At 41.6% G+C, this 26,104-nt stretch overlaps 1 protein-coding gene and 1 long non-coding RNA gene across 6 annotated transcripts in view; one reads left to right on the forward strand and one right to left on the reverse strand.

Moving 5' to 3' along the window:
• kif13ba (kinesin family member 13Ba) overlaps positions 1–22,671 on the reverse strand; it is a 28,709-nt gene extending 6,038 nt beyond the window's left edge. For 2 of the 5 annotated variants that reach the window (XM_057025800.1, XM_057025797.1), the window contains exons 1-36: positions 22,600–22,624; positions 21,949–22,101; positions 21,430–21,731; positions 16,723–16,816; positions 12,018–12,030; positions 11,741–11,801; positions 11,557–11,649; positions 10,903–11,083; positions 10,245–10,332; positions 9,930–10,064; positions 6,946–7,058; positions 6,589–6,700; positions 6,249–6,461; positions 6,048–6,158; positions 5,754–5,888; positions 5,038–5,168; positions 4,852–4,938; positions 4,514–4,704; positions 4,155–4,434; positions 3,908–4,070; positions 3,657–3,812; positions 3,418–3,567; positions 3,201–3,326; positions 2,880–3,053; positions 2,600–2,757; positions 2,370–2,502; positions 2,102–2,257; positions 1,930–2,029; positions 1,708–1,834; positions 1,570–1,625; positions 1,357–1,481; positions 1,000–1,275; positions 756–908; positions 590–667; positions 465–515; positions 202–358 (exon numbers count right to left, since the gene is read on the reverse strand). In XM_057025800.1, the coding sequence (XP_056881780.1) occupies positions 202–358; positions 465–515; positions 590–667; positions 756–908; positions 1,000–1,275; positions 1,357–1,481; positions 1,570–1,625; positions 1,708–1,834; positions 1,930–2,029; positions 2,102–2,257; positions 2,370–2,502; positions 2,600–2,757; positions 2,880–3,053; positions 3,201–3,326; positions 3,418–3,567; positions 3,657–3,812; positions 3,908–4,070; positions 4,155–4,434; positions 4,514–4,704; positions 4,852–4,938; positions 5,038–5,168; positions 5,754–5,888; positions 6,048–6,158; positions 6,249–6,461; positions 6,589–6,700; positions 6,946–7,058; positions 9,930–10,064; positions 10,245–10,332; positions 10,903–11,083; positions 11,557–11,649; positions 11,741–11,801; positions 12,018–12,030; positions 16,723–16,816; positions 21,430–21,499 (4,447 nt within the window). In that variant the 5' untranslated portion in view covers positions 21,500–21,731; positions 21,949–22,101; positions 22,600–22,624. Of the gene's footprint in view, positions 1–158; positions 359–464; positions 516–589; positions 668–755; positions 909–999; positions 1,276–1,356; positions 1,482–1,569; positions 1,626–1,707; positions 1,835–1,929; positions 2,030–2,101; positions 2,258–2,369; positions 2,503–2,599; positions 2,758–2,879; positions 3,054–3,200; positions 3,327–3,417; positions 3,568–3,656; positions 3,813–3,907; positions 4,071–4,154; positions 4,435–4,513; positions 4,705–4,851; positions 4,939–5,037; positions 5,169–5,753; positions 5,889–6,047; positions 6,159–6,248; positions 6,462–6,588; positions 6,701–6,945; positions 7,059–9,929; positions 10,065–10,244; positions 10,333–10,902; positions 11,084–11,556; positions 11,650–11,740; positions 11,802–12,017; positions 12,031–16,722; positions 16,817–21,429; positions 21,732–21,948; positions 22,102–22,599 lie in introns of all 5 variants that reach the window. The other 3 variants (XR_008949490.1, XM_057025799.1, XM_057025798.1) reach the window with 3 other exon arrangements.
• A 1,582-nt stretch (positions 22,672–24,253) lies between these two features.
• LOC130521759 (uncharacterized) lies at positions 24,254–25,681 on the forward strand. Its single transcript, XR_008949439.1, has 2 exons — positions 24,254–24,377; positions 24,482–25,681. It is a non-coding gene; the product is annotated as an uncharacterized LOC130521759 (long non-coding RNA).
• Positions 25,682–26,104: the final 423 nt, after the last annotated feature.

The raw sequence follows: 26,104 nt of genomic DNA on the forward strand, positions 1-26,104 counted from the left end.
AAAGATAATGAAGAGGAAGATAGCACACATTAGATAATGCAAAGTCTTCCAAAAGGAATGAAAGTAGCCAGGATGGGAGTAAATCGAATAAAGCTGCTTTGTGCATGAAACGGTTGCGTAGAATTTGAGGAATGAGAATCAAGTATGGGATTTCTTACATGATGTGATGCAGAGGAGAGAAGACGCATGATCTTGGGTTACCTTGCTCTGGCTCCTGGTTCTGTGGAGGTGTCATGCCGAAAGGAGCTGGTGCTGAAGAAGGGGACGTGGAATAAGTGGAAGGAGAGGACGCTGGTCGGGGGAGGGTGCGGGGAAACTGGGAAGGAATGAAGATATCCTGCTGACTCTCCCATCGACCCTGAGCAACAACACCAGACACGGAGACATATCCAGAATATTTAAAATCTATACAGCAACTATACACTACAGAACATCACTGCTATGCCGGGCGCATCGCTGGCTACCTTGTCATCCAGCAGGCAGGTTGTGGAAAGGTCTTGTCTACTTCCTGACAGCTGAATATAGACAGACAGAAAATTGAATGGAATTATCTACTATACCAGATATGATTCTGCATTTGGATTTTTACCCTGTGGACTGAAGGAGAACTCAGGCTCCTTCTGTTGCTTCTCCCTCGGTTTGTCAGCTGCTCCTTCACTGCCACTTCCTGCGAACATTTCCAGTTGGTTAAAATGAGAAAGAAAAGCTGCCACGAACCACCGCCGCACTGCTTCTATAACGTTTTCTCCATCTACCTGTCTGAGTCTGTCCAGGGTCAGGATGTTCTCCAGGCTGAGGACACTCCGGAGGTATTTCTCTATAGCCGCCTCATCATCCCCCGACTGGCTGTTGTGTGCACCCGCAGCAAGCCGGGCCAGCATGTCCCTGTCCTCCGAACCTGGCGCATCCTAGATTGACATCGGTTTGCATAATGTAGTGGCATTCAAGACCCTTCTAAGATTATTTAGGCAAACTCAGAATATTAACGTCCAAACGTACCTCAGGGATGTTAGAAACCACCTCGAAAGTGACCCCGCAGCCTGGGATGGTACTGCGGGTGGACATCCTTTTGAGAAAGTTGTGTGCAAAACCCTGGCGCCCTGGGTTCACGTTGACACAGATCCGTTTTCTTAAAACAAGCTGCATGTCAGCAGGGTGGCTGAGCTGAACCACAACTCTAACTGTCAAATAAACCCGCTGCTCTGGCCACATCCCCCCACGGCTCAGCTGGGGACACTCGTGGATGGTAGAGTCCCACGAAGCCTCTGCTTTCACCTACAAAGATTCATTTGTTTCATGAATTTCCCCAACGGACCGAGTTAATTCTTCAGCAAAAACGCTCGACTTCACCCACACCTCACTGTCGTAGTGCTTAACGATCTGGAGGTCAAAGAAGTCGTCCTCATCTTCTCCATTCAGGATAGCGTCCCAACCTCCAGCCTCAGGAACCTCAAACTGGTCTTGTGAACTGAGGTCATCAGCTGCAAAAAAAAAAAAGGATTGAAATATCAGCCTGCAGAGATGAAAAACATGTCAAACATATTTTATTCTGAAAATGATGGGACATACGTTTCAGATTGAGGAAGATAACAGGAATGTGAGTCTCCATTCCTGGCAAAGGAACCCTGTGAACAAACATAAAGCACTCAATATAAACAATACATACATAACATTTAGGATAAAACCCAATTCTGCCACATGGCTCACCATTCTGCTGGAGCTCCAGGGATGCCACTACCAGCAGAGGGCACCATGACAGCATTTCTCTCCTCTGTTAGAGTCAAACGCCATTCGAGCAGCTGGGACTCCCTCTCTACGTCATCCTCTGTCTTTTCTGCGTGTACGGGAATACTCAAACATTAAATATTTCATACAATAATGGCGCAATGAATAGTAAGAGCAGAAGATAACAGTGAAGAGAACTGTTACCTGCTTTGCTCACAAGATTTTGTAGGTGCTGGTCAAGGTATTCCTGTCTCTTGGTCAGAGCTGCCAACCACTGCTTCCGTAAACGTTCCAGGTCTCTTTCCTACAGAGTTAAATACTAGATCATTGATTTCCAGTTTACTAGCAAGTATGCAAAACCTTGGTAGGGACAGACCTGATAGCTGTCCATCTCATAGCCTTCCTGGTTTGACGCGCTGTTTCTGATCTCCACACAACCCACCGACACCGCAAGCACTATCTCTGCTATTAGTGGCATAGTCCCCGAGTCCTGAACCGAACGTACATCTACCTGGATTCGCCTTGACTGACCCTGAATATGACGCAAAAGAGGATAAGCAAAAAGGTTGACCCAATTAGAGCAATTGTCTTTAATGCTGATGTACTCCTCCAGGTACAGCTGCTGTGTTTAGGGTGATACCAACCTGCCGAAGCTGGAAGATGCCACCGGTCTCCACATCTCTGGCAGGAACCACTTCCACTGGAACAAAATCTCCATTATCATTAATCTCAAGGATTTGTATCCACATCTCTAAACGACGCATCACTTCACTCCATCTGTACAAACAAAAGCAGAAAAGTTTAGCATGTTCTTGCAATGGAGGGCCTGGTTTGAGTTATTAGAATGCAAGAGTCAGGGAATGCATGTTTCTACCGGTCCCGCAGAGTACGTGTCTTGGCCTGGATGATGCCAAGGTCCCACAGGGTGGGGTTTCTCCCTGATTCAGCCTGTCTATGTCCAAACACCTCAATGACAACAGCTCCTTCAGTCAAGTATTCAATAAAATCCTCGCTTACGGACACAGCTAGCTCCTGCAGGATCAGAGATCAGTCTTAAGCCAAGAACATATTTAGTTTTAATTGGTTACTCATGATTTTATATAACATTATAATGTATTTAACTTGATTCTCCATATCACCGCGCTTCACCTCACCTTGCAGCTATCAAACACCACCATGCAGTGTGGGTCCTTGGTACTGGTGGATGAGGATGGCATGTCAACTTCAGGAGCAACAATGATGGGTTCCTGCTGGTCCCAGAACGTATACTGACAGAAGACGAAGTTAGAGAGGTACTGTGGAAGACCAGTCGCTTGCAGGATCTTAATCTGTAGATTAAACACAAGTTATTTGAATACATTTTCATGAATTTGTAGTTCGGTTACAGTCTCAAAACAATTTTATCCTCAATGATGTGCTGTTTCAAACTAAGACGCTGACACAACTTGATGTGCTCTAATGGGCTGTCATCGTACCATGCAGACCAACTTGCGATCCTGGATTTCAGCATCTTGGTTGTTGTCAGTTTCATCTCCTCCAACGACGCTGTCTTCTAATCCCCCTCCGACCCTCACTACCTCCACATGAAGACGCCCAGCCACCTGGCCCCAAGCAGGAGAGAAAAATTAAGTCTAAGCTTTTTTCTCAAGTCATTCATTAAGGTATTTATTTAAAAAGCCTGTGACCACTCACCTCTCCTTTCTGATTGATAATAGGAACAGCATACTGTAGCTTCACGTCGTAGAATAAACAGGAAAGGAAGACATTTGCAACACCAATCAGGCTGTGGTTTTCCTGCTCATCAAAAAATGGGTCTGCTCGACGGAAGTACGAGCTCATCACCTAAATAAAAAAAATGTGCATGAAATTATCATTTAATATCCGTTCCAAATAAGCCAAGGACACGTGAAAAAATCTTTTAGCTAACTGACAGGGTCGTCCTGGTGATGCGCATGGTAGTCCTGCCACTCCTGGTACAGCTCCCTCATGTCAACCAGGCGATTCTCCATCTTCTCTAGACTCCAAATTTGCTTTCCTCGACAACGACGTCGAACTTGAATTGCTGGCTCACTGAGCACCGCATCTCTCTGCATGCACAGACACGGAGGCAAGGAGGTATTCAGAGAACTTCACTGTGAGCGAGCTCTTGTAACATTACATATATGTAGGTAAGGAGTCAGACCTTGCGGTTGGCATTCAGATTGTCTGACGGGATCTGCAGAGTCACTCTGTATTCCGTATGTCGTTCCAGCTCCTCGGAAATAAAACTGGCCTCCTGTACCAAGAGGTTTGCCCGAACTATCTGCTCCCTCAACCGTCGCAGACTCCTCACTAACACCACCTCCCTGGTGGTGGTGGACAGAGGAGGAAAAGGAAGCTTTAAGTAGTTGTTTAATTAGCATTGACATACAATGTAAAAATCTTCCCACCTTTCCTCTGTCCACTGTCTCAGTCTGCTCTGAGCACTAGATGAATGACTCATGCCTCCAACGCTGAGTCTCTCCATACTGCGGTAATGAGACTGTTGTCCCGGTCCTTGATGGCCAGACACTGGCTGTCCCGACAGGCCTGTGGACAGTCTGTCTGGATTTAATTTCTTGCGAAGCTGTTGCAGTTCCGACTCATACATCTGTCTCTGTCGCTCTAAAGCAGAGCGCTTCTCCTCTTCATGTTGCCTCTCCAGAGACTGAAGGACAGCCTGCATTGGATCTAATGACACAAAAGTAAAGATATTTAATTAACTTGTGAGAATGCTTTTTCTGTTTTTTGTCCTCTTAAACTTCCTCACCATTATTCCCAAGAGCTTTCATTAGGACCTCTGTCTGGGCGAACTCATAGGAAAAGCTAACTTCACTGGATACTTCGCTGCCTGTGTCGCCATCAGCATCGAGCTGTTCGTTGCTGCCACTGTTCTTCATCGTGCCACCCTCGCCCTCATCAGCCTCAGCTCCTCGAGAGCGCCGTTTCGGTAAGTTGATCCTGCAGATAAGATGTCAATTTAGCTGACAAGAGCAAAAAAAAAAATCTTTTCAATTCTAAAGAACATGGATACCCAGTAGAGGGTCAAAAAGCCTTTATGGAAAGTATGAGTGAGTAAAAAAACAAACAAAAATACAACAAATGTACCGAAAGAAGTGATTATTTCCCCACAGAATTCGGTCCCCATGATGAAGCTGCAGACCACTAGTTGCTGGAGAACCATTAACACATGTCCTGTAACAGGTGCAAGGAAGAGAGTGACATAATCAGTGACAGTGGTCCGTCTGTCTATCGGTATGTCCGTTCAATCCTGTGACGCTGAGATTTTTTTACCGTGCGTTAGGGTGGGGTGTGAGGATGACTGCAACATCTGTGGTAATATCAATGACGCAGTGCTCAGCCTGAATACCCATCCCACAGAGCTGGATGTCCTGAGAGTCTGCAGAGCCCACCTTTGTGTGGTCCTACACCACAAACATTAAGATATAAGACATCAGCAAAGCTTCCAAAAATATTGCTCCATCATTTAAAATGTAAGATCTGTTTTTCTTTATCATTAATAGAATTACCGGTATTTATTTTTTAAACTGGATGATTAGCTTAAGAAAGACCTTAAATTATTTTATCCAGTCCATTACAAAAATGCTTATCTATAATAAACATTTTAGGTGTGAATAATGAATATGAATTAAATACTTAAAATTCAGTTTTTAGGAAACAGCCAGATATTATTTTCTAGAGCTGGAGCATCATTTCAACAGCTGTTGAGGAATTTGTAATATTTTTACAACAGGGACATTTTGACATTCTAACTAAACAACCTATGACACTCATAAAGGAAAATATCTGAAATCCGAATTTACATATTCAACAACCTATAAAAGTGAATTCTATTTCTATCCTTAAGAATGTTGTTCAATGATTTGCCTTGAAACAAACTATAAACTCTTAGAACTACCATTTAATAACTTTCCGGTTAGTTCCGTTATTGATATCTGTACACACCAGCTATGTAGGCATTCATTTTGTGTGTGTTGGTATTTATTTACCTTAAGATAATAAACTAGAAGTTCATTAAGGGCTGGATCAGCATTAAGGTTGACGAGAAAACATTTATCGTCTCCAACTTTAATCCCTGAAGACTGCAGAGAAATGCCTAAACTCTCCAACTGCTTCTGACGCTCCTGCAGAGAAACAGAGAGAAAATAAAATAAATAAATGATAAAATCATTTCTAAATCCTAACAAAGCTGTATGAAAAGGCAGGTGGTGTTTGGTACACTAGCACAGAACAGAAAGCAAATACATGATAGAGTTGTGTGTGCGTGTGTGTGTGTGTGTCACCTGCGCGATCTCCTCAGTTTTACGAAGCTTCTCCTCCCAAGTGACGGTCATTTCTTGGATCAGCTTTTCTGATTCTTCCAGCCGGTCTTTCAGCTCTGGAGCCTTCATAGACTGGAGATTTAAAAACAAGTAAGCAAAGAGGGCTGCAAATCCACGAGGAACACAATAAATTTCAAATTAAAAACCTTTAAAAGCCTTTACCTCTGCCTGAGTCAGTTGGTCACGTAGTTTCTCGACTTCCTCTCTCAGCTCTCTGATGATGCGTGCGTTGGGGTCCTCATTAACAACAGCGTGGTTGACTATGCTCTTAGCTCGGTCAGCGTACCGCAGGGTCGAGAGGGTCTCCTCATAATTATCTGCTGCTGGACTCACTGTTGCAACCATTGCTGTGCGACTATTCCCACCAAGACAGTCCTGTTGCAACATGGGAAACATCAAAACGTGACAGGAGGAAGAGAGAAGAAGGGAGAAATGTTGTCCAGTCTTTTTGGGTTAGGGGAATGATGCTAAGTAGATGTAAGTATGTACTGTAAGTATGTACCTTCAGCAGCCAGGTGAGAACAGAGTCTCTGTATGGAACAAATTTGTTCTTGTTTTTAGCTGTTCCCTGTTCAGCTAAGGCAGAGATGACCAGGCCAAGAGTAGTGAGAGATCTAAGCAACACACAAAAACAAAAGAAAGAGCTGTTACGGCCTCATATCCCCATATTGAGTTTCTTCAAGTGTGTACATACATAAGATGTACAGATTTATATATACTCAGTGTTCAACTCAAGTATGTTTTATCTATGTACGAAAGCAAACTACTCAAAAACTAATAATGGGTCTAATTCACGCACTACTGCCAGGACAGGAAAATAAAGCTGTGCTTAAAATAGACACAAACTGTTTCCACATACTTGTTAATGTTGCTTCCCTCTTTCAGTCTTTCTCCTGCTGCTCCAGTTTTTGCCGCTCGCTCGCTCCCAGCCAAGTCTACCAGACTCAACCGGCTCACCTTCTCCCCACTCGTCTACAAAAGAAAGAAGGCAGAACAGAACCAGGTTGAACTACAGCATTACCTTGTTCATTTATTGTGAATCAGACTACTTTCTGTTCAACTTAATGAGAACTAATGAACCAAAGCCATCTTTAAACTCATTTTGTTTGTGGTGTGACACTGATGGAAGTTTTATGGAGTTCAGCTAAAAATGCCACCACAATAAGAAAATTTAACATGCATCATGCACACAGCAGAATGCCATCATGGGTCTCCCTCAGCGAGATTTCAGCTGGAAGCATGTTGACAGCATTTCTGTCTTCTGCTACATGCAGTCACCATTGTATACCTCCTGACTCAATGTCATGAACCAACTAATCCGGAAAAAAACAAACACGAAAAAGCCTTTGGAAACTCAAAAATCTCGGGGATTACCACGAAGATAACAAAAACACATCACAAATAAGTGTCTGGATTCCTCAAATATCTCTTCCTCAAAACTGCAGTTGAAATTACTCTTAAATTCTACCCCTCATTTGTACCAAATTGTCAGCATTCATTCTTTTGTTTAGTGGCTGCCGCTGTTTCCTGTCTTGTGTAAATAGATATCGTATCACTGGCTGTACTGGAAAAGATCAGATTTGCTCCAAGCTCCCACGCATGAGAGCTCAGCAGTCAACAGAGCTGAAGGCAACACCAGATATGCATCTACTGTACGACAAACACAGCACATCTGTATCATCATCACCACAGCTCTATAAAAAAGCTTCTTATCTTTACATAAATAATCTGGATTTCTACATTTTAATTTTGGCCTAAAACAGTCAGGTTTTTTTTTTTTTGTTTTTTTTTACAACTTTTACAACTGGTAATTTTTTTGTGTCACTGACAATACTTGTAACAACTGATTCACGTTAGTTTTGTGATGGTGATGGAATGAAAGCAACATTTACAAAGTACGCGAATAATCCAATTTTGAACGCTATTGTTTTGTATTAAAGTTTAGCTAAAGATTAATAGACACAGAAAGGGAAAGAATGGTAGCTTTTAGATTAAATAGTACGCGTAGCCTGTAGTATTTGTTGGTATATGATAAAATCAGCTCCACTGATACTGATCTGCCTGTAAGCAGAGTGTTTGTGCAGTCTTAAATGTATGCATGTCCATCCATCAGCTTTGGAAGAATGGAGTGTTGTTAAACGTGTTTAGTTTGCAGATGAAAACATTTGTCTGCATAATTCCAAAACTTTGCAAAATGATACTCAAATCAATAATATGGATAAAAGATCAACACAAAGTCTGTGAAACTCTTCAGCCTCTGAGAAGGCAGCACCTGAACATGTCCAGGGTATATTAGATATGGTATGTGACCTGCTACTGAGCAAAACACACAATGAAAAAATCCCACCTAAATATGCCACACTAAACTGGTTTTAAATTAATTTAAATAAGCGTAGTGAAAAACAGCAATTGCCAAGTGAGAGTGTTATGAAACAGGACCAAAGTCCAGACTGGTTGTACTTTGACTAGCATTTGCTGAGTGACATAAGGCACAAAATTCTGAGGAACAGATTAGAGTGACTTAATCATGAGGCGTGATACAACTACGGGCGATAGATGATTTAACTCAACAATGCCCCATTAAACGGTACGCAGGGATGATGTCTAATTCCATTACCTGTAGGACATGTTATGCATATCACACAGTTATGGAATTAAAATGATTGTATTTGAAAAGAACACTTAAAAGCAGTATTTCATGTAGTAATAACTAATACGACCAGGTTGAGTATTAAAGTAAAACAGGATTCAAGTTCAAATTCAACCTTCATCCAGTTTAAGCTAGGAGTCAAATGTACAATCAGCAAAATGAGAACACAACAAGACCAGCAAACACCACATGCACATCGTCATCATCATCTTGCTTAGATTAACTGCTGTGAGAAACTGGGAGTAGATCATTTGTCAAGGGCTGCCTGCTTACACATTTAAATGAAAACTAAGCAAAGTAAACTAAATTATAAGCTTTGTTTAACACTGAAGCGTCTCCCACATCCCTACAATTATATGTGTATTCCTCTAAATACCAAGTAACAGTAAAACCATGAATTGGAATCAATTCTAAATGGTCAAATATCAGCTGATCTGCCCTGTATGAAAAGACTTCATCAAACAGGAATTCACTTTGAGGAGACAAAAGTGGTTTAAAGGAGACAGTAAATGAAGTGATACAGGACATGACAAACTGGCTGACTGTCTACTGACTGACATTGGGTGTGCCATGCAAACAGAGATGGCTGCAGTCTCAGCTGACAAACTCAAAGTCATGCTTGTAAATTATTAAGAGAATGAGATGGTGCCAAGTTGGTGCGGAAAAAGGAGGGCTGAAGGGAGTCATTAACGAGGGAGGGTCAGTCATTGATGTCAGAAAGTCACGCAGACGTCACCGTTTTGTTCACAGACCTAAAGAAAGTCTTTAAAATGTGTTAGGTTCTTTTAAATGAGTGCAATAATCACATTTTTGTTCTTTCACAGACAAAACGTCTGTGGCAATAATAACTATTAATAATACAGATAAAGAGTCCTAAAACCACAATCAGATGATCAAATATACTGGCTATGTTTATAACCACAAGACACTTGCTTTACTGTGCCTGATGACAGCAAATTTAGCATTCGATTAAAATTAGCAGATTTTCCTCCCAGCGCTTCCTGTTATACCAGTTGGATGTTTAAGACTCGCTGTGCACAATAATCCGACACTCTAAACCTTCCCAATATTTACTGTTACAAGCCTGCAGTGGTAATAAGAGGTTTAGCCTACATACAAGCTCGGTGAGACTGTAAACAGCATCACTGTTTCTGGTGATAATATTCATACATCCTGTCCAGAACAGATCTTACCCCGGACTGTAGGTCTTTGAGCGTGTGAGTGAGGATGATGTTGAAGACGGCGTGTGACCGACTGCTCTCCTCGTTCATGTTGGTGGCAGCCACGGTCCGTGACTTATTCCCCTCTGACATCAGGGACTCGATATCCTATTAAAACGATCATAACAAAACAAAAAAAGAGACTTAAGTTAATACATTCCTGCTAAAGTAATGTTATTATAACATATCAGTATTATAAAACATCTTGTAATATGTTGTAAACCAAATATGTTGTAATATTTTTTGTTCCTCATTGTCATGGTGGGGAAACGCACACAAATATTTTACCTTGTAGCTGGCAACAGCTAGTCGAGACAGACCATCCACATAAGGGCCCAACACTTTATGCTCCCTCACCCTCAGAGTTTGTCTGCCACTGGAAAAGAGAGGTGAAGGAGGGTAAATGCACTCAAATAGCATGCAAACTCAGTATTTTCTGATATAGTTGATAGATTAGAGGTAAGAGAAAATCAGGGGAAGTTGGCTGTTATTTCTGAAAACATCTGTCCCTGGTCAACAGACTGTGCAAAACTCTGGCACTTGATTCAAGCTTCATTCTTTTCCCTTCTGCAGCAAACTCCATATGGCTGTCAGATGGTCTGCTTCTTTTTTTTTTTACTCAGGGTCACACAGAGAGTTAAGGTCAAAGGTCATGTTGTCCTGGTCACAGTTATAGACCAGCGCTCCTGATTTACTACCAACCCACTGGACATGAACTGGAACTAGGCAGTGACACCACAGTAATGTATCTGTCAGGTGCCCGAATCAACACCAACAGAAAACATCCTCAAATGTCAGATAACTCACCAGAAATGAACAAAGTCTATTTTTCATTTTTAAAAAAAGACAGAACATGACTCTGTCCTTATGCGGACTACATCAAATTTTGGTATTAAATGGGGAAACACCTCATCTTTCTGTCTTTCTCATCTACTAAAGTCCTTACCCTTTGGGATCCAGCAGATCTCGGACCTTCTCGTTGTAGATCTCCATGTAGGACACCTCAACAGTGAAGCTCTCCTCCTCCCGCTGTTCTTTCTGCGTTCGATCAAACAAAGCGCTGCAGAGTCGAGGAATCAGACCTGGCTGGTCTCCTGAACCCATCATGGTGTATGACTTTCCCGAGCCTGGTAATAACACACAACATCCATGGAACGGCGTCTTAATCAAAAGGGCATCCTATTAGATCAGTTGAGAGCAATATAAATTGATGTAGAAACTGATGTGCTAGAGTTAAATTACATGATGCTGGAAAGATGATCTTGAGTCTGTAATTCACTCAGATATTTACAGGTATTTACAGGAAAAACAGCACCGCGGTTCTGTTTATCTGCCATTTACGCAGGAATGATTTATAAAAAAAATATTGCTCTTTGGATTTAAAAAATGTCTAAATGAAAGTCACATTCTTATGTTTTCATGGAATTCTTTAATCAATATATCATATATGAATGATTGTGATAGTCAGTGATTGTGTAAATCCACACCAAAAAAGCTGAAATTTGTTCAAAATAAATAATCGCAATTTTCAGTTTTTATACATCTTCTATGAAATTCGTTGACATTAGTTTCACACAGACCACAAGCTGATGTTCATTACCAGTTTGTCCATAGGCAAAGATACAGGCATTGTAGCCCTGAAAGGCGTTGTGGAGAAGACTTTCTCCAAGGCACTGGAAGACCACCTCCTGACCTGCATACGCAGACCATCATCAATAAACAACATAGGTTCAGAGAAATGAAATAAATGTGGAAATAAATGTGGATTTAATACTTGCGCTGACCTGCAAATTTCTCTTTTTCCGTCTCATCCATCGACCAAAAGCAGTAATCATAGGCAAAGACCTGGGAAGTAGCACAAAAGATGATTTATGATGATATGATTTATTATAATGTTGACTGTGACTTGCATAAATCTTGTAACATATTTCTAGATATGACACAAAGACTATAAAATAAGCAAGCATCTGATATACATCAAATATGTGTGTTTATAGTTTCTAAAATGATTCATAGTGAACTTTGTTTACACAGTGATTATTCCTGTTTGTGTCGCGTTACCTTGGACTGATTCCTGATGATGTGGGGAAGGTCAAGGTCCAGAGCAGCATGGGCAGAGATAAGATGACGACATTTAGTGCACAACTTAGGCAGGAGTGGAGCCATGTCAGAACAGATAGATAATAACACCGTAATCATCATCATCATCTATTCACAGACCCTCCAACAGTCTTTTTAGTAAATATAATCAGACCATCAAAGTAAAAGAAAAGGGAGGAGGAAGCTGAATGCCTGCGGGCAAATGGAGACATGTAGAAAGACAAAGGCAGAGAGCTCGAGTCACTGGCCTCAGGTTGTTTTCTAACACATTTGTTATCAGAACCACCCGAGTCTGCACGTCTTGCTTGTTTATAACGTGAAATTTACTCCTCTGCATTTGGAATGGGTGTCTGTGCGGCATGGTCGAGGGGATTAGGGTTGGGGAAACTTCTGCTTATGGGCATGTGTCTGTGAAGGGAGGGGGGTAGATCAGGAGCTGTCAGAGGGGATGTGATGGAGTCAGATGGTGGGGTAAAGGGGTCACTGGGTCTCATGCTGTCAGGGAGAGGAAAAAAAATCTGGAAATAATGGAAGTTGTACTTGTTGGTTAACATTATAATCCTATTAAAATGCCAGAAAGACTTTATGTGGATTGAAGTGTTGCCTAGAACACAGGCTGAAGAAGTGTTTCTGGAATAATAGTGTTAATAACGAAGTCCTACAATGAGAGACTGATGCAGGTGTCTCGTCATCCAGAGAGTCTGACCACGATGTACGTGGCGCTATGCCCTGTGGCAACATTAATCGCCATCATGTCAGGAGAAAACACTGGAAATGCTCCCAACATCAAACTACTACTAATAATTTAAAAGACTTGTTTATAAAACACCCTACCAATCTTCTAAAGATTAATTTTCAACATGCAATAACTGACTACAGCTTACATAATTCAGTACATTCAGAGCAACTGGCTGATGCTTTTCCTAATGAAATGACAATCAGCATGAGCACATTAGTGTCAGCCATCTGGTAATCTCTGCAATAAAAAGATTGACATTAGCGTCCCTGAGGGCATGAACTCATAAACACGGCGGCCTGCAAAGTGGTAACTGTTCTACAAAAGTGGACAGTTTTTTTGTTAGAGCCCTTTAAATCGAAAAGGTTAACCTTCCGTGCACATTCTCTCCTCTTAAGGCTTTTACAGAAGTCTATACAATTACAGCTGTCAACATCTCGTCCTTCCAGCACAGTTGCCCATGTCTTGCAATCATATGCCAGTTAGTCAGGCAAAAGACCAATAAACCAAAGAGAAGAGCCAACGAGGTAGTCAGGAGGGCCAAAACCCCACCTCACATCTCTTTGTCCCTCCTCCCTCACAGGCTCCTCCACACCGATCATCGTCATCATTTAAAAAATAACTTAATGCATGGCTGCTCTCCCCCTTTCTCCCTCTCGCGTTGCCCTTCCCTCTGTGGTATTCCATTTATTTTTTGTCTAGGAACGTACCATCCAGGCTGTTTGGGGGGGGCTGGAGGATGGGGAGGAGGCGAAATGGCTGCCGAAGGGGTTATGAAAGAGAGAAACTGAGCCCAAGACTGGAATGTTGAGCTGAGGTAGTAACAGTAGCTGCTAAGACATGAGATCAGCGCATACTGCAGTGACACTATATGTCAGATCTTCCTATACTGTAAAGATGACATATGGCAGACAACCAAAACATCCACCCACCAAAGAACTGAATGTACTGGCGACATAAAACTGGTTCTGTCAACCACGTTACAGCTAGAACTCATCATATAGTCTAAACATGGCTTCAGTACATTACTGGTAGTTAATTATATGAATTTATATATATGTCAAACATTCAGAAAATGCAATAAACAGTAAAACGCCAGATCGACCATACACGTAATTCATTTATTATCAAATACATTTATTTTAACTAAAAAATAAATGCATTTGATAATTGCTTGGCAATGGATTCACTATGATTTTTAAGCTGAAATTCTATAGGTTATTTAAAGTTAGTCCATATGCAAACAAAAAGCAAACCTGTGACATGAGACTGGGCATAAATTACATGGAGCACTGAAGTACAGTGAACCTACCCTTGATTAAGTGCCCACAAAACATAAACTCTAACCTCATTCAGTATTTAGGTCAAGCTACATTTATGACACGTGTCAGCTGTTTATTTAGATCGATGCTGTCATACTAGCTTACAGTAAAAGCAAATAATTGACTAGTACGTCAGACTCCACAGAGATGGGGACAATATACAGTAAGAGAAGCGCTAAACTTAAAAATGCTGATTCCCATCATTCAAAAATCCTCAACGTGGTGCCGTTCTTATTTTTGTCATGAAAACAAAGCTAGCTGCATTTTTGACCCCGACATGTGACAGCAGTGAGATCATTGTCAGAGTGTGTCAATGTCTCATTTGAGCAGGCCAAACAACCTGAAGCTGCCGTCCAAATCTGTTGACCGCATGGCTGCAGGGAGGCTAGCTGGCAGGTCATCACACAGCCTGGAACACAGTGCACAGGCTCCACGGGGCAGGGCATCAGAAGGTCGGGTGCAAGAACTCTAAAGACGCCAATGTTTGTGGATGTGATATGACACAATTCATCTACACACTCCAGAGAATCTTAGTGGAATCTGAAACCCTCTAGATGAATAGCCAGTAGGGGTACATTTACAGATGCTAATTTCCTGCCTTTCTCGGGACCTGCTCCTGCAGAAACCCTTAAAACCAGAAGCTTTGGCCTTGCTGAACTTCATCACCATCATTAGGTGCTGCAGAGATAGTCCTGCTGCATTCAAGCACAGCTCAGATGGGGCTTGCAGGGCAACTGTAGCAATCAGTGCCATAAAACCAGTGCTAAAACGAGCAAAATATTCAACCTTTTCTAACAAGCCGTCACCACAGTGAGTCACCAGCGGTGGCAGTGAGGAGTTTAGGCTTGTATGGACAAACATTCCTGCTGGAAAAACTGAATCAGATACAGTACCAGGACACACCACTGACGAGCACCGTGGGCAAAACGGATCAGCTGAAGCTGCTCAACACTTACATGAATGAAAATTGGGAACACACTATATACAATAAAAGTACATATTCTGTTTATTCAGAAACACAACAGAATAGTCAGAACTCAACTGGCAACATAAAATTAAAAAAAACTTGACAAATCAAAGTTTAATTTACTTTATCCTAATGAAATCCACAGAATAATCCTTTCATTACTGTTTACAACCCCTCCAAAAACACAGTTTGCAGACATTTTTGAAACTGCACAGTTCCCTGCTTTATATTTCCAGTTAGGAAGTCACAAAGCAAGACTACACATAATGGCACGTCTTTTATCTATTCTTGAAATTAAATTAGCTCTGCAAACAGCTCCTCACTGTTTTCCTAAGCCAATAATTTTATTATATTATATTTTACTGGATATGGTGTCACATCAACTGTAATTTCAGTCAGTCTGGATGCTACAGCCGTGGTTCACGTAGTCTGAATCTACAGTATATTCCTACGCACAAACCAAAGGTATCCTGCTAATGCCGATGCAATCAGACACCTGATCTAAAGTAGAAGTACAATTCCTCTGTTAGCAACTTCACCAAGACAACAAAATGCTAAGTTACGGACATTTCTCTAATGTCACCAGCATCGGCAGAGCTGCAGGCAGATCGTCCCTTCCCTCTTTGTCACAGAAACAAGGGCTCAGTTTGATTCAGCTCTTGTTCTGACGTTCATAAAAGTCACCAGGAGAAGTTTATGGTCGACAGATGCTTCAGAACATGAGGGGTTTCCCCCTCGTTTCTATCTTCCACTCGCTCTGGAAGGGGCTCCGCGGTCGCCAAAAGCGACCCGGTGTTAACCTCCCCCTGTGTTGCTAAGGAAACGGAAGAGCTGAGAAAAAGGGAGGAAGTCGGGCAGCAGGGAGTTACGACCTAACAGAATGAGAAAAGAAGAGCGGAGTCTGCCTTTTTATGCAACAGTGTCTCTGGCTGCCTCTGTTCTGGGTTTATGCCGAACCCAGGTGTCAATCAGACACGTCTCGTCTTCTCAAAGCAGCCAAAGCTGATGCGTCATAATACGTCCTTTGGTGGGAGGTTCGACACCCGGAGAGGACTCAGTGTTGCTCACAAACAGCAGCTGGTTGGCAGGATGGAAACCAGTGAATGCAAGAACACAGGCATTAGCTGAATTACTCAGCTTCCTGCTTAAACATACAGATAAGCAAATCACTTTTCTTTTTTTTTTTTTACACTGCTCTATTATTTTAACTAGTTAAGCACTCTGAGCGAATATTTTTATAAAGTGCTACTTAAGGGACTTAAATATCAATTGTTGAATAAGCTATCAGTGGAGGCAAAGATAAATCACACACAAATTCTGAGGAAAGTTCCAGAACTCTGAGGTGAAGCTTTTAAATTAGAAATAAGTTCAGGAACAAACTGCAGCCATTGTCTCATTAAAATACATATGTTAACCAATGGGGTTGTCACAATAAACTTCATGTGCTGAGAGTCAAGACCTGTAGCGCCCTGCTTCAGTCCCTCTGTCCTGCGCCAACATGTGTTAAATCAGTCGGGAGGAATCCAGTAAGGATTCAATTCTCTTGCAATACAACTCAAGACAGGGTGTTTCCAATAATACACTAGCAAATCTGACATAATAATAATGAGTAACAGGAGAATAAATGGTGTGGAAACGTACCTGGAGTCTCCTTTGCCCAGGTTAAGAGAGGAAGGATGGAGGATCGTCTGGTTCTTCACCATCTCCACAACACATTTAGTGTTTAACTCCTTTTCTGTTGAACAGAAACATGGATTTTTACAAAGAAATTAGTCCAACAACCATGAAAACATACAACCACGATCATCATCAAAAGAGTATGCCTAACTGGAAAGAGACGGGAAAAGACACTGGCATGTTATCAATACTATCTGGGATGTTGAATTTCCTGTAAATTAGAAAAAAAAAATGGACTAAATGTCGATACAGTCATCACAAAAAAGGAACTTATATGTGGACGAATGAGCCAATACAGAGGAAAAGTAAAATCTAATTAATTGTGTCTCTAATTTACGTAATTGCTAATAGTTTATCTTAGTTTCATACTGGAATCTGCACAGCCTTCAAAAAGATGCCACGCTGTGAAAGGGACCAGTGACAGAACTGGAAAATAACTTGAACCGCGCTGGAAAATCCTGAGCTTTCACCATTCAGCTGGGTTGCCAGTGAGAACATATGATGCTTGTCTGCCAAAATGGCCTGGGCATCCACATCCTGGCAGAGCTGGCCCAGAAACTTTCCCCTGCCTGAGAACACCTTTGTTTACCCTGGGAGCCATGGAAAGACAGCTGAAGACGGATTCCTGTAATATCCTGAATCAAATATATTGTACGGTGCCATTTATGTTGGTCGAAGCTGAATTTCAACATGAAAAATAGCTAATAGTAATAGTAATAAAGAAAGAAATCATCTTGCACGGGTACAAGCAGAATCTTGTCAGTAATAAGGTGTGAACCCAGACGTTCCAAATGTTCAGCATTTATCAACAGAAAGATCTTAAACCATTTCCAACTATTGCCCAATCCCAACTAAAGTGATTTGAACTCTTAGCACCCACCTTTAAACACTTATTCTGCAATAAAAACAATTCAGGCTAGAATTTATTGTTGATTCATTCCTATATTGACTTCAAGGGTAATCAATAAGATAATATCCCATTTAGGGTAATTATTTAGTGCCGTTTAACCAGGCTGGTATGGATTCATATAACATAACATGATTGTTCTGCTCCAAGTAAGGAAATTCAGTGATGATTTTTATTCCACAGAGAGGTCAGAGGTCAGTGGTAAAACAGTATCATTGGAAAAGTTGTCATGGAACACTAGAGAGAAGAGCGTATAATAAATAAAGCCTTAACCTGGAGCTCATTTTCAGCTCTTCTGTTTTAACACATCATCATTGTGTTTGAATGAGAACAGGAAACAATCTCAAGTTTCACTTCCTATGGCCTTCCTGGGCTGCCAGAGCAGCACTCTGCACGAGGCCTTCTTGGGGCCCGGTTTTGTGACCCTAAAGGATCAGGGGGTGTGGCTGGATTTGAGGCTTGTCCCATGCAAGTATTTATACAACTGTGTGATGTCACTGAGATTATTGTACTGCTCCGGATGAATATTTACCATTCCTGAGCCGGACCAGTAAAGCCAAGCTGACCAGAAGCAGCACCAAGTGGATCTGCTGTACTCTGCCAGTATAAACTGTGCACGAGTGTCTTCTTCGCCAAATGTTAACTTATTTAATGCCCTTCATTTTTTACTCAGCATGACAGGAAAAACTAGGCCAAACTGTCTGTTCAGAGAGCTGCAGGTCAGGATTGTGGAATCTTGGTGTCAAAGGTCAGAGGACCTGACTCACTGCTGTCAGGGACCCCACAAAACACAACAAAGCAAGCAGAGCTGACGGAGAAGGGGGGGGGACAAAGAGACAGTTAGCATGACAGATGACGGGCTTCTCTTTTCCTGTTGCCGTCTACATTACCCATGAGTCTCCAGTGCTGAAGCTGTACTTCCTGATGACCAGAGGGGAAAGTGTGACACTGAATGGATGGGAGAATAAATGCATTGTTCCCTGCCTTTCCTTTCTCTCCATGACCAGTTCCCACTTTCCCCCAACCTTCTCTTTAGTTCTATCTTGAACTACCGGCGGTGTCACTGTTGCTGCGCCTGGTATTCTTCGAAGTCTAGCCCATGGGAACACGGACCATTACGCAACATTGGCAAATATTCATTCAGACTCACTCCCTTCCGGCCTTTGTCTAACTCTGCAAAACCCACCACCACCACCACTCCTCTTCAACCTTTGATACAGAAAAGGTCGTCGGACTGAACTGTTTACAAGCTCACGCCACATGTGGCACTCAGAGGTCAGTCACAACACCTGCCGGGAGCAGGTGGAGTCAAACAGGCGGGAATTCTCATGGTTCCCGCTGCCGCACCAAATGCAAAATAAATACAAGTTCTTGTGAGGTGGTTGGTAACAAGTTACTAACTACTAACAAGTAGGTTACCTGCAACATAATTTTAGTCTTACTCCGCAACACTGGGCTACACTCCAGCCGCTACTTTTCTTGTAATACAAATATAATCATTAGTGATGCTTTATGATGCCAACTGTGTTCCACCAATCAGATATAGCACATGCTGTAATCACATGAATCAGTTTAACCAATCAAAAGAAGCTATGCTGTCACATGACTACATACAAACTTAGTCTTTTTTTGCTGCAGTTAAGTGGGTGCTAGCCACATTAGGTAAAAGAATCAGTCTTAAAAAGGTGTCTTTTATACTGTAAAGGCCATTCTAGCATATGTAAACATTTTATGAAATGGTACCCTAAAGAAAGCAGAACACAATACATTTAAATGGAGGACTGAATTAGTGTTAGCTACAAACTGTTGCTCGTTATGAATGGTGGAAATGGTTTTGTTAACTGACAACAATTGACTCCAGTATTTATAGTCAGAAACTGGTTAGAAAACATCACATCAATTTTTACTTTTTTTACATTGCTTTATTCAATGTAGCAATGTTACTGTATATAATTAGCATATAAAGCAGCATAAAATACTCACACTTGTTCAGCTGGATAAGAAGTTATTCCTCAAAAATCTGACATTAATTAAGATAACTTTGCCTGGAACTGGAATGTGTGATGATGAGTTTGGTGCAGAGCTTAACCGCTACAGCCCCTGTGGTAACAGAGGCTTTCCCCCGACCAGATGAAGCCGTACGGAGAGATAACAGATTCCCACAGAAAGAGCCGCCTATGAACGGTAAATGTTGTTATTGGAGGTAGTGAACGTAGGTGAAACAGACCCACATCCCCTACTGTAGTTATTGGTTCCACAAGCTTTATGTTGTGAAAAAGGGAAGTTTGGAAATGTTGGTTTCTTGTGTTTTGGTTTGTCGTTTTGCATTTGACACAATAACTAACCTATTTTTAATCTTTTAATGTATTAAATGTAAACACCAGAATTTGTATTTTTGTCCGTTTGATTACATAACTTCAAAAATAAATCAGATATTACTGAGTACCAGTAGTCTTTTCGCTGAATACTTTTTACTCTTCCTTGAGTAATTTTTGGGATGGCTACTTTTTTAACTATCTACCATATTATTTGGAAGTAGTGCGACTCTGAATTGAGTTAAATTTTTAGTTACTCTACCCACCTCTGCACGCAACACCGTGGGGAAATTGCACAGTTTTCCCAAGTAGGAAAACCGAGAGGAGAAATGGAATGAAAAGGACGGACTACTTTTGGACAATTTTGCCTCAATTAAACAAGCATCCAGCTCCTTCAGTAAATCATGAATGTGGTTGCCTAGACACAAACCTCACGATTGCCTTTTGCTGTGTCAGCAACAGTGAAGCTGTAATACAGCTGTTAAGTTCCAGTAAAGCCTCCGTGGATCCAAACCTGTGTGAACTGAAGTGAAATTCCTCCACAGCTAATCTCCAGCTTGTGCATTTTTGTGAACTGACTCAGGCTCATTGTTCAGAAACAGAAACACGTGGGATTATTGTGTGTCTACAACAACTGTCTGACTGTCCATCTACTCTGCACTTGTTCCAGTTCGTTGGAAACATCCGCCTATAGGAAAAATCAGTGCGGCGATCCAACAACTGTCCAGGTCAGCTAGATACATGTGATCTATCCTGCCATTTGTCCCACAAAATTTTCAACTCTCCCCCCAACAAAACAGGATCTGGCAGTTAACCAGGAAAAGTCATCTGTGCATGACCACATGCTGAGTTATCAGAACACTAAATGGGTCAAAATGCTTTTGTCAGCCAGTCTTTATTTTCCTAAAGTACAACTGAGGGTGTAAACATAATCAGGCAGCAATGTCAGACACATGACCTCGTACCTAGAAACCTTTTAACACTCGTGTGCACTGATGCCCCTGAGTGGTTTACTGACACACTGCTATTGTCCCCATTAAGTCAAACCGAACTACGGGTCTTCTGTTGGACAGCTCGTCAAAACCTTTCTGTCACACGTGAAGCCAAGATGCCACCGGCACCAGCATCAGAAGGTGAGAAAGAAAAGGCATCTTCAACGACCATTTCTAAAAGAAGCTCTGTGACAACATAGTGAATTGGTATCATGCAGAGAAGCCGGGCTACAGACTTCCCTGTGCAGAAGCTCATTCCACTAAAAGGTAATGCATCTGACTGGTATCCCATTCCGGGAAAATTAGTAAGCTTTATGGAAGCGCTCATGTGGCTGTCTGGTGATGATGATGGTGATGAACCCAAGTGGTCCCTGCATCCCATCAATCCGACTGTCTGTGCATCAATGAGCTGCTATTCTGTGCATGCGAGCCATCGGAGTAAACCATCATCACTCACCTCTCCGATTCATGGGCCGTACACGAACAGCCACCTTGACATTGGAGTCGTCCAGACTGGGCTCCCCCATCCTGACTCTTCCTCTGAGATGAGAAGGTAACGCCGATCCAAAAGAAACCAGCTCCTCCGATAAACGAGCATCCAAGATGTTGCCCTCGCCGAACTGACGGCCAGCTAGCGGCGTTCAGGTCTGCTCCATAGGCTGGGCATGTCTCCTGCAAGAAAACGCCTGGGTAAAAACCCGCTAATTATCTCCTGCCGCTCATGGTCCAGGTAATTCGGAATCCTTGCGCAGGTGGAGGCTGCAAAGGAGATAAGAGAAATGTAAATTGCAGAGGCCATGAGAGCAGCTGCTGGATGTGACTGAGCAAACATATGCTATCTGCAAGGCAAAAGCGAGCTAGCCAGCTAATTTGCCTGACAAACTGGGGACAAGCAGGGAAGAAGCAATTGATTTCCGCGAGCGACCCTTTACCTACAAAACATCTTCAGATACTACCCGGGTTTCGAGCTACATACCATGGTGAAATCATCCCAGAAATGACACCGGTTAAGCCACATGGACAACCGTCTACAGCGTCCTCAAACCCGCCTGGCAGTCATCTGAAGCCACCCAAAGGAATCCAGTGTCCTCCCTCGGTGTCAAGTTAGCAGCAGCTAGCAGCATCCGCCCTTCCGGCCAAATATAAGCTTACTAAATTAAAAGCTCCTCCGTTAGACACATCAAATCCCAAAGACTAATATTGCTGGCTAAGTTTAAAGTTGTGTGAATCTGAATATAAATCACGTCGATGTTTATATTATGTGTGTTTACATTTCCAGTCTCTACACGGTCACGAAGGTTGGGAACAAACATTTAACTGGTTATAATACTATTACAAATGATTTTTAAGAACACCACGGGTGAAATGAGGTTCACTTTAGTGGCTCTAATTCATCAGGAGTGAAACCACTCTGCTCACTCACAGCTCTACTCGTTTCCACAGGGAGGGGGCAGATTTTATGGTGTACCGCCCCAGCCGTTGACCGTTAACTGTCAAGTAAAGGTTTAAAGGTCCAAGATCCCACAAGTCTTAGTTAATTTTAAATAGTTACTTTCGGTGTGTCCCTTCATAACAACTAGTCCTACTGTTATTATCATACAGAATATCAGATACATGAGCCTCTTACCCGATATGTCCAAGACTCCAGACAGTCACGCGACACTTCCGTTGTCAGTCGTCAGTGGACTACATTTATTACGCATTTCCGTTTATACCTTTTCAAAATAGATCATCGTAATTCACGTGAGAAAAGTTACCTTTCTGCACTCCGAAATGCTACAGACAATGTATAAAGCAAAGGTCGTACTCGAATCAGTAACAAACTTTTAGAATCATACAAAAGAGTATAAAATAAAATTAGAGGGGGATTTATAGATAGAACTTGTTAAAACTTAATACTGACATTTGCACTGCTTTGCGAAATACAGTAATCGTATATTCATAAGGACAAGATATGGTAAAACATAAGATTTTTCATAAATATTTCTAAACCTTTTTAGTTGGAATATTACCATCAACGACATGACGACGATAGGAATAAGAAGAAAAAGAATGAGCTATTATTTTGAAAACCATTAAGGAAGTTCACTCAGAACCCTCTGAAACAAAGGACCGCGGTGACTTTAGACGACGAAATATTGCTGACATCTGCTGGATAGTTGCTAAAACTGCATCACGACGTTTCATTACACAACACCTCTATTGGAATACATTTTTCTGTACATTAGATTTATTTTTTCCCCCTGATTTAACCTTTTTTTTTTAACCCGATGGAAACAAAATACTGAGAATCAGATCAGGATATTTCTGGTCAAGGGGTCAGAAGTACATATCAAAAGAACTCTTGCAAAGACAGTGTTGATTAAAGATGTGCAAGAAGTGCAATACTGTTTATCAGTAAGGACTGGAGCTACAGCACAACAAACAGCAATTTTAGATTTAACACAGGCACTGTTTAAAATCACATGCACTTTTAATGGTCTGTCGCTGTTTGCCTCTAGGACGGAAGAGCTTGTGAATAATTTCAGGGTTTCAGTTCAGTCTAGAGAGTATTCCAGTGGGCAACAGAGTTGAAAGTTCTTTTACCAAATTCATTCCTTACTGGAGGAAAAAATAAACAAGGGTATTAGAGGAACGCAAGGCATAGCAACTGCTTGTTTTATGCTAAAAAGCACACAAATAAGGATGAATCGAGCATAAAGGAGCGGTATAAATTAAGGTAATCTAAATCTGCGTGCACTCAGAGATTAGACTCAAAACCTTCCTCTTTTAAAAATCTTAATGTACAATTATTCTGTAGTTCCAGTTATCATTCTTGACAGAATAATGATCATATTTAGAGGGTGGTCTAATTACAAGGTTAACATCTTAATTCTGCTGCTGAGGCCTGCAGGGGTACAGAAACATGATCAGGCTTCTGTCACCCTGCTGGGTCACAGCTGCAATAAGAACATTTGAGGCTGCAGGTACATGAACACGTTCCTGAAAATATTTAAATACTATCATTTTAATAGGGAAAATATTTAGAAGTATTTGGTTAATTTTATTTCAATTACGGGGCAAATTTAAATCAGCTTCATTTGCCAGTCAATGCATTATTTCCATCATTTTAGGAATGAACTCTTAAAGGGATTTGCTAATGAATGTAAAAGACTGTAAAATCTTCATTCATTTAAATCTACACGCTCCTCCTATGTGTTCAAGCATATCCTTGCTATTTTACATGTTTGACATTTTGTCTTTCTTATCCATCTCTCCATCTTTCCATCCATAATCTTTACAGCACAGGACCTCATGTTAAAGCTCAAATCAGGCGGCAGCTCTGACGATGGGATACACCTGTGGTGATCCGGTTTCAGGGACCACTAGAGGGCGCAATGGTATACATGGTGACGACACTGCAGGGTGTGTTCCTCACAGGGAACTCTGTCAGAGAATTCTACTCCGTTTATGGATCCAAACTCTCATTTATGTTTTGTTATGTTTTCTTTTTTCTTACACGTGCCAAGATCATTCCCTATCACCCTACCATCCAGAGGAGTCTCTCACTGGAAGGGAACTGGTTTAACTGGAGAAAGGCCATGCAGACTAGGAGAACTTGAGCCAGAATTCCCTCCCAGTGAGGTGAATATGCTACCGAACGGCTCTGCTAACTATGCTACACCAAAGACAAAAACACACAAACCTTTTTAGTTTATGGTTTTGCCCTTTTAATTTTAAATGTATTTTTATTTTCTCTGAACACTCGAATGCTCTTCGTGCAAAGGAGAAAAAAAAGAATCAGTTTTATCGCACTGCAGCTATGTAGGAGAAACAAAGTATAAGATATGTTGCAGCCGTCTCCATTGGAATTTAAAGTTTATACTTTTTAAGCAAATTTACCTTCAGGACTGAAGCAAATCTGGGAAGTGGCGAGCGGCTAAACTCCCACAAAGGTTTTCTGATGCAAAGGACAGCAGCTTCCAAGAATATTAAGTGCAATCTGGCCGCTGTTTTTATTCAGTCTCCACCAGCATCTCCCACTTAAGGTAATGAGGTTCTAGCCTCTCGTTATCTCCCTCACACAGACACATACAGTAAATACAAATTGGAGGAGAGGTCAGAGGTCACAGGTGAAGCGACTGGGAAAGCCACACATGGACAGCTAAAGCTAAAAACCACTCACACCTGAGAGGTAGTGATGGATCGAAATGATTTCAATTCATATGATAAATCACAATTGTCTAAAATATACCAACATGGTCAATAGTTCAAAGGTTAAAGCAAAGTTAGCTCATGAGATTGCTCTTTACATTTCTTTGATGAATATCTGTTACAGGTGCAACCTGAAGATGCTCCACAGCTTCCTCAGGATATCCTCGGGAACATTCACGTAGAATTAAAATGTATAGATATGAAACAGAAAAAACATAAAGAGGATTAAAGGCCACCAAAACCTACATCACCATTCAAACCATGACACTGTGGTAATTATATTTCTAAGAAAGTCAGGAAACCATTGAGTATGAAATGGCGATTTACAATAAATTTTGCAATGTTGGCTGCAGAAATACGTGTGTGTGCGCGCGCGCGCGTGTGTGTATTTGTGTACGTGTGATGGAAGTGATGGGAATGGAGATTTTCAGGGAAGCTTTACTCCTTATCTGATGACACAGATTACAGCATTTGTTCCGGACAATTATTTTCCCAAAATAAAGGATATGCATGTGTGTGTGTGTGTGTGTGTGTGTGTTTGTGTGTGTGTATGCGTAGTTTTTGGTACCACTAAGACATGGCCATTAGGTCATCATCCAGATCTTGTTTCTGGTTCCTCTCTCTCTCTCTCTCGCTCTAGTTGTCAAAGTTAGAAACAAGCCCAGTTGGTAGAGGATTGTTTTTCTGTTAAAATCCCTTAAATACAGTGGAACATGTTTTAGTGAGGTCACCACAGCAAATCATCTTCTTCTGTCGTCTGCCTCTTCTTGTCTCGCACCGAATGTCTGCAGGTCCTCCTACATCACATCTATTCCATCATCCGTCTTTAGCGTCAACCTACTCAACGTCTCTCCTGTGGACGCGTCCGAACTATTCCATGTCAAATTGTCTGACCTTTCTAGTTTGTCTTCAAAGCATCCTGTTCAGTCTCTGATGTG

The sequence above is a fragment of the Takifugu flavidus genome, chromosome 2 (genome assembly GCF_003711565.1).
Source record: "Takifugu flavidus isolate HTHZ2018 chromosome 2, ASM371156v2, whole genome shotgun sequence".
NCBI classification, from domain to species: domain Eukaryota; kingdom Metazoa; phylum Chordata; class Actinopteri; order Tetraodontiformes; family Tetraodontidae; genus Takifugu; species Takifugu flavidus.